The sequence below is a fragment of the Pristis pectinata genome, chromosome 31 (genome assembly GCF_009764475.1).
Source record: "Pristis pectinata isolate sPriPec2 chromosome 31, sPriPec2.1.pri, whole genome shotgun sequence".
NCBI classification, from domain to species: Eukaryota; Metazoa; Chordata; class Chondrichthyes; order Rhinopristiformes; family Pristidae; genus Pristis; species Pristis pectinata.
The window spans coordinates 2,336,252-2,348,794 of NC_067435.1; the positions used below are offsets into that span (position 1 = coordinate 2,336,252).

Here is a 12,543-nt window from a genome sequence, read left to right on the forward strand (position 1 = left end):
TCTCCTGTTGATCCACATGATGTTTACAGTGACTTAATACAAAGTAAGCTGTGAAGGTGCCCTTGGCAGAATTATCTATTGATTGAATGTGCCCATACAGAGTGTCCATGTTTTGCCTTTATAAATGACAAAAGTAAGGATGTTTACTTTTACAAGGGCATGGGTGGCAGCAGCTGTAACTCTTGCTCCATCTAACGGTAGAAATATGCAGCTGCAGGAGGAACCATATGCCTGAATTAAAGAATGGGATGTCAAAGCATTTACAGCAGAAAAATGGTTACTCTTTATTCTTCTCCTCCCTGTTACCCCAACACCTTATCCTTCTATTACTTTCTCCTTCATGTGTTTCTTTAACTCCCTGTTAAATGTTATCACTGCAGCTGTAATATGTGACAACAGGTTTGACGTTCTAACTCTAAGTGAAGAGATTTCTCTGAGTTCTCTATTTGACTTATTGATGGCTATCTTGCATTTGTGAACCTGGTTCCCTTTGGTCTCTATATCTTACACTCTGCATGTAAGGTTGATCACTGGCTCATGTGGCCAGCCATTTACAGATTATTTGTCTTCAAGGCACATTATTTCCAAACACTGTTGTGTTCTTGTCCCACTATTGACATACATTTCCCAACTGAAGATACCAATAGCAGGCGAGAATGAAAGTCTTTATTAAGGTTAACTGGAGCGCCATGCTATTGTCCAACTTAACTTGGGCAGGTACATGGATAGGAAAGATTTAGAGAGACAAATGCGGGCAAATGGGACTAGCTTAGATGGGCATCTTGGTTGGCATGGACGAATTGGGCCGAAGGGCCTGTTTCCGTGCTATATGACTCTTATAATTAGGTAATTCCTGGAAATTTCTGATCTTCTTGTTAAGCCAGTGACTGTAACATATGTAGATGTCCCAATATCCAGTGAGTTGTGTTAGTAGGTAACTTACTATTTAGATTTCCCTACTGAGGAAATAGACACAGTCTAATCTCTGCACCCTCTTTCAGACCAAAGAGGAAAAAACGGGGTCACGTTATTGATGCTGATGGGATGTTTCAGCTGTTTCATTGTCCACACGAAGGATGCAACCAGGTGTACATCACATTAAATAGCTTCCAGGCAAGTACAGACCCTTACAAATAGCTCTAACTTTTTTGAAAGATTATAGAATCATAAGTTTGTCAATAATTCAAAAGGAGGGAAAGGAAGACAACATTAATTCCCACTGTCCTTCTTGCATGAGGCAGGCAAGGCAGCTTTGTTGTTAAAGATAACCTGGCAAGGTTAGACATGGGTAAGAAATTTTGTGATATTGATAAAAATTTGGATTGTTTCATGCAATTTGTGTGCAGTGCAACAATGTTTAAAGGCTAATGTCCATGTATAAAATCTGACGACTTTACCTCTATTTTCCATGCATGGGATTTAGCAATTTAGTCAACTGATAAACCAGCTTTTACTTAAAAAAAAAATCACAATTAAAATTCAGCATTATAGATAATGGAACAAAATGGGAACATGGTGATCAAAACAACTTAACTTATCTTAATTTGAGCAAAGCAACATTGAATTAGAATAGACTGCACTCCTGCACAAACAGCACTTTCGTGTCCCCAAATTTCCAAGTATCTTACTCAAGCTAAGTACTTTTAATTTAGAATTCACAGTTATTAATAAGCAAGTCCATGTCTTTCTTTACTTCTTGTTGATTGTTAAAGCAGATTTTTCCTTGCTGCTGAAATTTGTAAGAGTAATATTATATTAGCCTTTCGGTGCTTCTCTTTTTGACTTCCCTGTCATTCTTCTGTAAGAATGCCATCTTCTTTAAGACTCCTGCTGGCAGTGGAATCTATTGGCCATTCACAAAAGACTGGAAAAGTTGGGTTTGTGCTACCAACCCAACGTGGAAAACATAATTTGGAGTACAACCAAACCAGAATTGCATGTTTACCATTATCTTTGCTGTGATTAAAGAGCAAAATCTTGGCACTGAACATGCCAAAGCACATTGAATACGGAGCCTTGTATTGAAGAGCTATGTCTCGTTATAGGCAAGCACAAGGCAATACTCCATGCAAGAGATTGCTACTAAAATAATGATATGACTAGCCTGTTAATTTGTTTATGATAAAATAAAAGTACCATAAAACTCATTGCATGTAAATGGTTATGTGAGGTTTGACTGTTGTATGAATAAGCAATTTCAATTTAATTAAGTAGTCCTGATATTAATGATGTTGTCACTGTGTTTCTGCTTCTCCCAATAAGCTATTGGAAAAATCACACTTGATCCATTTTAATGTGCCACTGTGCTGCTTGTGCAACAACTCTTAACTTCTTGTCTCAAATTTCTCATCCTGTTACCATTGCAGTGATGGATAGACCTAAAACCACCAATGCATCTTTCAGTCACCCACAGTTGGGAAAAAAAAGGCAATCAGTAATTATGCTGCCAGTGTTAATTCCCAATTCAAGTGGATACAGTACAATTTATTTTCATTACTTAGAAAATAACACTTAGCAACTAGATCTGTAGACTGGGGAATAAAACTGGATTTTATTGGGGCAAAGTTGCACTTTGGTTTTATTAAGTCATTTTACAACCCAATTCTGATACTCTTGAATAGCAGGACTACATTTGATTAAGAGAGAAAACTACATGCTTGCTTGCAGTCAGTACCCTGTCATTGTTTCATTTCAATAGATAAAGGGTCCATGCACATGGCTGGCATGTTAATGTAAAGAAGGTGATGTAATGAACTGTCACAATCTAGCAAATGTTTGTGTAAATCAAAAATGTTCCCTCATTTCATTTACAAAAATATTTATTCCTGTCCAGAATCATGTCAACCTTGTGCACAGAAAGGGGAAAACGAAAGTCTGCTCACACCCAGGTTGTGGGAAGAGGTTTTATTTATCAAATCACCTACGGAGGCATATGATCATTCATTCAGGTGGGTCCCACACAAAATACTGCTGCCCTATGTGAAAGATTTCAGCTGCCATTTTTAATGAAGAGATTGTTTTTTTTGAATTTGCAGTCTGTTCAAAAGGGATGGAAGCTATGAAAATGTATTCTTTAAGCTTCTTTTGAATAATACAAATGCCATAAGTGGAAGGCTTTTGTGAGCTTTGATCTCTAGTCACCAGCTGCAGGCTCTTCTGATTGGTAAGGAGATGTTTTGTATGTAATGCCAGTTTATTGCACATCAAGCCATTTTGAATCTGGCTGCATCTTTTAATCCAGATAGGTTAATTAGGTCCTTGTAACTCATTGTGCAGTTACTGGTGTTCTTATCTTTAAGTGGCATTGACATATTGATGAAGTTGCAGACCACATTAGTTCAGCACTAGGACATATCTAGATGAATTTTTTAGTTCCATTTGTTTAACCAGTTGCCTTAGGAAAGGACTATGACAATAAAAATTGTACCCTTTCCATTGGAGGGAATAGATCCCGTAAATCAGGTTTACAGGACTGGAATTACTTTCATTGAAGAAGTTAAGGAAATAACATGATCTAGTCCTTCAGTTTATAGAGTCATACAGCATGGAAACAGGCCCTTCGGCCCAACTGGTCCATGCCGACCAATATGTCCATCCAAGCTGGTCCCATTTACCCGCATTACGAAGTGAGTGGCTGCTGTTTTTAAACTTCATGTATGCTTGAGAGGTTGGGAAGCATACAAAACAGTAGAGTTTTAATTTATAAACTGTGGAATACAAAGATTAATTTGCACAGGGTAAGACACGTTGTTGGTTGGAAATTATGGTTTTGGCAAATGTGAGATTTTAACCGTTGTTTAATTGTCAGCTCTTGAATTTTCAGAAATACTGTGAAACTATCATGTGAAAAGATTTTAAATGCTATGTCTTCTTGTTCATGTGTCAAGAATTCAGCCTAAGGGTTAAAACAATGATAAACTCAGACAACTTTTTGCCCCTCTATTCCTTGCTGGCTCATTTGTGTTTTTTTTTTAAGTTTCATGAACACCATCGGTTGAGAAGGGTAGCTTTTAGAACTGTTGCCTTGATGAATAAATGTAGGACTAAATGTTTGAGCGATTAGTATGTGGTACCTTAGGCTAGGAAGTATAAATTTCTGCAGCCTTCAATCTTCTAGTCTGCTTCGGAGGTTAGCAGATGGCTCTTTCTGTTCAAGTGATACCCAGTGACACATTTGATAGTAATTAAGCCCCTCATGCTTTCTAAAAATAATCTGCCCTGAGAAATAAGAAAGTCCAAGGCATAGCATGGGGTGGTGGTTGAAAGCTGGTCTGGGGTTCAATCGGTGCCAGACCAAGAGTTTATAAACCACAGAGTCTTATGACAAAGTTAGGGCGACAGTTTTGTAACTTGCTCCCTGAAGCAATATTTATATAATGCGATGTTTTCATCATGTGTAAATGAGATGAAAATTCACTTCTTTCCTTCACTTCGGCTGAGCTGATACATGAAGAATGGACTGCAGGGCATAATGAACGTTACTGGTAGAACCTTGTGATTTATGAAAATAGACAGACGCCTCCAGTTTTAAGACTATACTTTTAACAGAATGTGTAAAAAAAAAAGTCCTGTTTCTAATACTTTCAGAAAACATCTGGGCCTGAGGGAACTTTATATACTTAACACCTACTGGAGGTACAGTCTACTGTACTCCATGCCTGATCTTTCAGTTATGATAAGAAAGTTGATACCATATTCAACATAATGGCTGTGAAAGGAGGAGTTTAGGCCAAATGATTTGCCATAATGCAACATCTGGTACCTACTCCAGTCCTTTCTGTGACGCCTGTGTGCCTCTGCCAAACTGCAGTAAAGTTTACAGCAGTAAAATGCTAAATCTTAGCTGTAATAAAACTAGGCCTGTGCTAAAATTTAAGAATCAGATTAACTGGCCATCTCTCATCTTGAGCTCACGTGAGAAAACAGGCTCATGGACACAGTGTCAACAACAACTATACATCAGCAGGAACCTTCGGAAGAGGAAGTCAAAAAAGAATAGGTGGCAGGATAATAATAAATGTTTCTTAACATTCCCTGTATCGCGAATTGATAGTGGCTCAGGTCTTGCAAGCAAATGTCAGTAGTTCCAAATTTAGCCGCTGGCATTTACGCATCAAAATGGAAGCAGGTCTGGGGCTTGACAGGCGCAGAAGTGCCAAATGTATTGTCTGCTTTGTAATGCCAAACCTGTCAGTTCTGGACTCGACTTGTAGTGCATCGGTGAAAGTATATCCTGCTGAGCCTCCCCAGTGTTTATTCTGGGGAGAACTGGTGCAAGATTCGTGGCCTTTCATTTCAAAGGCGGTTCTAGGGTACTGGATATAAAACAATAGGGGAGGTAGATTCCTTCATGTGGAAAAAACTGGTTTATGTTAATATTTTTAATTTTATATTTTTAGCTAATTTTAATTTTGTAAATAATTTAAAATATTAATGGTTTATTTCATTTTTCTTTGTTGCTAAATGTCAGAGAAATTTAAAAATCTATTAAATGATTTGCATAGCTTTCATAGCTGACAAATCGGGGTGGGCTTTGCCAGCTGTCAAAGCTCTAAGCCAAGGCTTCCTTGATGCAATGATGAAGGTCCTTCTGCAGCTCAGGCTGTTCTGCTGGAGTCTGCAAGGTGGGTCTTCCACATCTGGATCTGCTAAGTAAGGGCATGAGGCTGTGAGCCTGGGCCACCACAGGATAGGCTGAGACAAATAAGACTACTGCAGATGCTGGAAATCTGAAATAAAAATGGAAAATGCTAGAAACATTTCACTGGTTCAGCAGCATCTGGGTAAAGAGAAACTTTCAGACCAAAGCCCCTTCGTCACAACTGATGAGTGTTTCCAACTTTCTTTGATTTTAGTTTGGATGTGGTGAGGCTGAGGTTAGGTATTAGACTGAAAAAGAGACGACCCCATTAATTGGAATTTAACTTCATGCAGGTTCCATTAAATACATTTTATCAAAAATGAATGGAAAATCTCTGATTCTAATTTCATAGTTTCCTTCCATCTAGGAGTGCGAGATTTTATTTGTGAAACGTGTGGAAAGTCATTTAAAAGGAAGAATCACCTTGAAGTTCATCGAAGGACGCACACGGGAGAGACACCACTCCAGTAGGTTTACTGTTGAAATAAGTTTCATTTTGGGAGAGTAGCTGAGGCATATGCTTGTTGGTTTCCATGCGTTCCCCTTGTCTGGCAGTGGCACATCAGTTAGAGCTCCTGCCCTACAGTTCCAGCGGCCTGAAGTCAATCCTAACCGTGGGTGCTGTCTGTGTAGAGTCTGCATGTTCTCCTTACAAACCTGTGGGTTTCTGTCAGATTCTCCAGTTTACTCCTGCATCCCAAAGGAAGGTTAAGATTAGTTAGCTGCTGTAAATTAGCAATTGGTGTAAGTGGCAAAAGAGAGTGACATCGTGAAAGAGAGAACAAGTACCAGGACTAAAGGTAAGTAAGGGCAGTTGAATGGACTGGTAGGCTTGTTCTACTGGCAGCTGATATGGACCCATTGGGGCCAAAGACCACATAGATTATAAGAAGGAATAGAAAAAGAATTCGTCATCACAATGTACATGTTAATTTCTTTTTGGCTGGTGCAGCTATCTGCAGAGTACAGTTATGACTACTCTGCCCCAGCAATGTGCCTTTTGGTATGCCTACCTAGGGATTTGTAAAGATTTGCAAACTCATTTCTTGACACAAACAACTTCTATCTCACCAGATTCCTTCTGCGAAAAGATAGTAACATACTGCGACACAGTTACCTTCCTTGATGTCAAGAGTATTTTACAGCTAGGCTTCACAAATGTCTATGGAAGAATTGCTTGACAACAGTATACATTTCAATCTTGGGGTAAATTCCTGAATCAAACATAATCAACTATTGTCTTTAGTGTAAGCTGAAAAAGAAGTTGGTATTATTGGTTGTACGTAGCCTGTGATCTCGGCTTCTGTTGGTTAAGACGTACAACAGTGAAGTGGGCGGAAATGATGCCTGCTTTCTAATTTTCTTTGATACCCTTTTCCTAGGGCCCACATAAAAATCAGTTTAAAATAGACATAAGATCCTAAGATATAGGAGCAGAATTAGGCCATTTGGCCCATCGAGTCTGCTCCAGCATTCAATCATAGCTGATTTTTTTTCAACCCCATTCTCCTGCCTTCTCCCTGTAACCTTTAACCCCCTTACCAACCAAGAACCCATCAGTCTCTGCCTTAAACACACCCAATGACTTGGCCTGCAGAGCCCCCTGTGGCAACAAATTCCACTGATACACCACCCATGGCAACGACTATCTTAATTTTCCACTTCAAACTGAAGTAATTAAAAGTGAAGAAATTACAAAAAAGAATGAGGTGTGACAGTGTTGGGCATTTTCTAATTTCTGTTTTCGATCCTGCTAGAAGACATTATGTTCCATTAGCGACTGATACCACTGAGGTTTCCTCTGTAGGCAACACATTGTTTTTTAAATGCTCGAAGTGGTGCTAAGCTGTACAAACTGGATGGTGTGTACTTAAAATTCCAATTGCTGCTGAGTTGGATAGAATACTGTAAATGATATTCTTGTCCCAGAGCTGGGGAAGGAAAATAAATGAGTCCAGGTCTGTTTCCGGTCATTGTTCCAGCACACTGATAAACTAATGGGTAATGTAAATAGGAGAGCTGGTTCCTTAGTTCCCTCTTTTGTGTTCCCGCTGAATATTGTACCCCCGCCTCCCACACCATTTTAGTTTGATTGGTCCCTTCAGTTTTGAGATGTCAAGATTCTCCTACGTCAGTGACAAATTCCCAGTGACTCTCCACAGTCGGAGAGGGAAGGCGATGTCAATGGCGCCAACCAAGTGTGTAGTCCGGCCACACACACACAGTGCTGGAGAAACTCAGCTGAGTGTTGGTCCAGATTCCAGCATCTGCAGAATCTCTTGTCTCGGTGTAGTCCACCCAGGCAGGTTATGACAGTGGTGGAGGTTATTGTTGGGCTGCAGAGGAGGTAAGTCTGCCAGTCACCCCCACTCATATATGGAACTAACCATGTCCCACAAAAAAATGATTATTGGGGAAATTTGTTACATAAGGATAACCAAAAGGATTGGAATAAAAAGAATTAATCAACAGTTCAAATTGTGTGGGAGGGATGAGATGGTGTGTGTTTCAAATCAGTGAAAGGTGAAAATGAAAGTTTTACATTTATATCGTTCCTTTCCCAGCCTCGAAGAGAATTGCATTTGAAGTTTAGTCACTGTTGTAATGCAGGGCAGTGTGGTACTAATTTGGGAGCAGTCAGATCCCACAAACAGACTGATAATGACCAGGCAATCTGTAAGTTTAAGGCTGATGATGGGAGACTTGCACACAGCGGTATCAGCACCAAGGGGCGTTTTGGCTGGAACACAAAAGTGAAAAAAGGACAGTGCGATAAGCTGGACACGGCAGGTCACAAGGTCCTGAACAGGTGACCCCTCGAGTACTGGGAGTGATTCTGGCCACCACGCCACTGGAAGGGCAGATTGGTCTGGGAGAAATGGTGAATAAATTTTCCATACGTGACGAATTTCAAGGGTTAAGTTATGAAATTACAGGAACTAGGATTGGATTTCAGGGAAATTGATAGCCTGATTTGCATTAAGTTTTTGAAAACTTAACTTGGCACTTTGAGAGAAACCATTTCCACTGCTTGGAGAATCCAGAATAGGTGGAGGGACATAGTCTAAAAATTAGAGCTAGTCCTTACCGGAGTAAAGTTTGGAAACCCTTCTACACACAAAAATAAGGTACAGTAGTTATTGGAACGCTTTTTTGCAAATGCCTGTTATTTGTATAAGTCGAACATTAAGGATAAGTTGTGAGGTTAAATGACTTACTGTTCCAACAAATCATTTTCAGACAAGTTGCTGTAGGGAGGGAAGAAAGATTCGGTTTCTTTGGATAAATGAACTTTACCACCAACAACTACCTACGAGCCTGTCCTTAATTAAGGATTTGGATTCAGATTAGCTTATTGCCATATAGACCAGGGCGCAAGAAGCTTGGAGAGTAAATAGTATATGTGGTAATAATAAACACAGTAAATACGGCGACAAGGGCAAAACAACTGAATAGTCAAAATACAAAAGAATGGTGTGTCAGAATCCTGACCAATGCCAAGCATTGATGAGGTTAATATTTACTGGGCTTTTCTCCTTTGTGTTTGAAGGTGTGAAATTTGTGGGTATCAGTGTCGACAGAGGGCTTCGCTCAACTGGCACATGAAGAAACACAACACAGAGATACAGTACAATTTCACGTGCGAATACTGTGGCAAGAAGTTTGAAAAGATGGACAGTGTCAAATTTCACAAACTAAAAAGTCACCCTGAGTGTCAGACCATGTGACGTTGCTGGACTTGTACCACTGTGACAAGAGGCATGTGCACAAACCCTCCTTGACAACGCATAAAGTTTGTGCAAGCACTGTCGACTCAAAAATGAAATTTTATATTTTCAGCTTCTGTATATGAAATATTTTCACGTTGTTGGGGGTAGAACGGGTGTTGGTGGTGTGGGGGAAATTCAATGAGTTTACTTGAATCTTGGGCCAGTGCAATCACTGGTACCTGAGAGCGGGGACCCGCTCTGGATGAAACCTGACCCGACCTCAGCCAAACTGAGACAGATCTGAGCCCAAGGACTTGTAGTTTCTTTACCATTATTGACAAAAAGGTGCAGGGAATAAAAGACTTGCCGGCCTGCATGCTCATCGCTATTGATCAAGTACGGGGAGACAAGCCGTAATACCAAACAAGTCATCCTGAATGTCGTAGATAAAAACACAAGATGTAGGAACAAAAGTAGCCCCTTGAGCCTGCACTTCCATTCAGTAAGATTGCAGTTGGTCTGGTTCTGGTCTTTGGCTTCGTTTTCCCACCTGACATGATCCAAATCTAACCCAAACAATCTCTCAGAGTTCCCACCCAAGCCTGACAGGAGGTTGGGTTCCATCAACCTTGGGTCAGGTAGCCAGGCTGTGTCTCTCCCAGGTTTTGTCCCTCTGAACCGACTGCAGATGAAGCCAAAGGTGGGTTTGGTGCTGAGCTTGTAATCACCCTGAAATTAAATGGCATACTTTTAAAACTCTTGGCTGCCAGTGGGTCTCGGTTTGACTTGTATTGGGGCTGGCACGCCAAGTTGGTGGGGTTGAAGTTGCACTGGTGTGGGCAGTGGGATAGGGAGAGTGTTTCAGAGAACATTCGCCCACCAGAACTCCAATTAACTCGCCAACAGAACTGAGCAATTATTAGAATGACCCAGTGGAGCTCCTGTGACCAGTCTTCTGAGTGGTTGGAAGGTCGGGCTTTTGGAACCCATCAAATCACTTGAAGGGAATATTTTTTTAAACAGATCTACCACATGCCTGGCTTTGAAGCTGGGGCAGGTGAAGAAATGGGCATGTTTACCATTTCAAATCAAAATAGTTAATGAGCCTATGACAGAATGAATTCGAGCAAGTGGATAATCTTAGATCAAGGCAGAAAATGTGTGAAATGCTCAGCACTTACGAGAAGGGAACTGCTAATGTTTCGTGTCAGGGATATTCTCATCAGAAAAAGTTGGAGGTAAAATAAGTCGATGGTTCTTTCAGTTGCACTTTCTTGGCCTGCACGGTTTCTGTGGTACCATTCCATGGGCACCCGTTGTCCTGCTCAAGGTATACAGGGCAGTTACTTGTACCCATGATGGTTCTGGTGGTTGTCCAGGAACAGATCATCACCTGTGAGTCAGTCTGCTCACCACATAGGCATTTGGGTCAATTGTAGTGCCCTGATCCATCTTTGCTATAATCAACTCACTCAGTAAAAAAAATAGAATCAGTCCTGGGTCCTTCCTGGTATGCAAGTCTGTTGAGTTGTTTGGAACCAAGGGGCTGCCTTGCAAAGAAATTAAAATTGGAAATATAGAAGACAAAGTGGGAGAAAATGTAGGCAAGATTACTTTAATAACAATTTTAATGTATTGTGATTGGTGATCTTCATCACAGTGCCAGTTATAACCTTGCTATATGTGAGTTGAAATCGTGAAATACTGAATCCATGATAGAATTTAGAACTCGACTAGTTTAAGACAGACCCAGGCACTGGCCGATGGCTTTTGATCTTAAAAAAAAATCCACTGAGTGATGTGAGCAAAGTCTTTCATTGTGTTGAGTTAGCTGTCCTGTGCGGGTCGACAGTGAGATGCATTTCCAGCTGAGAGAGAGGGAAACCAGTTTGGGTTCTTAATCCAGGTAGTTCTCTTGTGCTGAAAAGTGCCATGTTGAATGTTTGGTGCAGCAACAAGCTTGATTATGATGTTCCCATCTCTCCCATTTGAATACTCTGACAGCATTGACTGAATGTACAAAAGGAACAGTCAGAGAAGGTGCCCACTGCCCACAGAATAGTGACCCATTTATGAGCTGGTACCAAGAAAAGGGGAAAGATTGGAACAGAAAATCTAAATGTGTGTTGCTGCTCTTCAAAGTAACCAGCAGAAGGTTTCATGGGTTAACAAACAGATTCAGTACATAATGCAGATGGATGTACTGAGATGGATGAATTAGGGAGGTGGAACTGCCCACATTGACGTAATGGCTGATTAATGCCTCTAACCACGGGCAATTTCCAGATGAAGTCTGTTCTCCAACAGATCTTCCCAGCTTTGCTTTGAGAATTGTATTCCTTTATGCTATACCTATGTATGTTCCCTGCATCTTCAGTTAGTGTTCATATCAGTGCCCTTTGATGGCAATGATGAGCTGACAGGTAGGACAAGTAATTATCTGATTTTTCAATTGAGTGATTACATTTTCCTCTGTGTGCCCTGGGCAATCAATCAAGCTGTGCATGGTGTTCAGGGGTTCTCTGAGAAACTATCCACAGCAGTTGGCACCCATATGTTTTGTTCTTGCAAAAGGGTAAAAAGCAAAACCTGAGAGAATAAGCAAGGTCTCAGAAACCAGCCCTTCAGGGCAGGGTATAGTCTGGGGATGGGAGCAAGAGTAATTACATTTTTTCCAAAGGGCCCTACCCCACTGTGCATCTGAAGCTTGATACATCTCCCTGTCCTGCTCTCACACACACAGTGCTTGTGCAGAAGCGTTTTATAAGTGTGCCTTTCAGGTCTTGTTAATGTTAAGATGAGCATCATCAACAGAAGGACTGTTTACAAGCTTAACCAGTACGGTGACAATGTTTGAATGTACATTGAGAGTTTTTATTTTGTGGTGTTTTATGTTAGTAAATGTCAAATTATTTTATTGTATATTTTGATTGTTACTTTGCATCAATGATGCCAAGGGTAATTTTTTCAGTTTTCCAAACTAAACCCGAATCTCAGTCTGTGGTCCATCTCCAATGGGTGAAGTCCGGCCAGTTGACGTGATGGTCCATCTCCAGTGGGTAAAATCCAGCCAGTTGACATGATGGTCCATCTCCAGTGGGTAAAATCCAGCCAGTTGACATGATGGTCCATCTCCAGTGGGTAAAATCCGGCCAGTTGACATGATGGTCCATCTCCAATGGGTAAAATCCG

At 40.7% G+C, this 12,543-nt stretch overlaps 1 protein-coding gene across 1 annotated transcript in view; it reads left to right on the forward strand.

The window, feature by feature from the left end:
• Positions 1-12,273, forward strand: part of LOC127584897 (zinc finger protein 653-like) — a 35,222-nt gene extending 22,949 nt beyond the window's left edge. The window contains exons 5-8 of the mRNA XM_052041872.1: positions 1,002-1,113; positions 2,834-2,948; positions 6,009-6,108; positions 9,192-12,273. Coding sequence (XP_051897832.1) covers positions 1,002-1,113; positions 2,834-2,948; positions 6,009-6,108; positions 9,192-9,369 — 505 coding nt within the window. The 3' untranslated portion in view covers positions 9,370-12,273. The remainder of the gene's footprint in view (positions 1-1,001; positions 1,114-2,833; positions 2,949-6,008; positions 6,109-9,191) is intronic.
• The last annotated feature ends 270 nt before the right edge of the window (positions 12,274-12,543 follow it).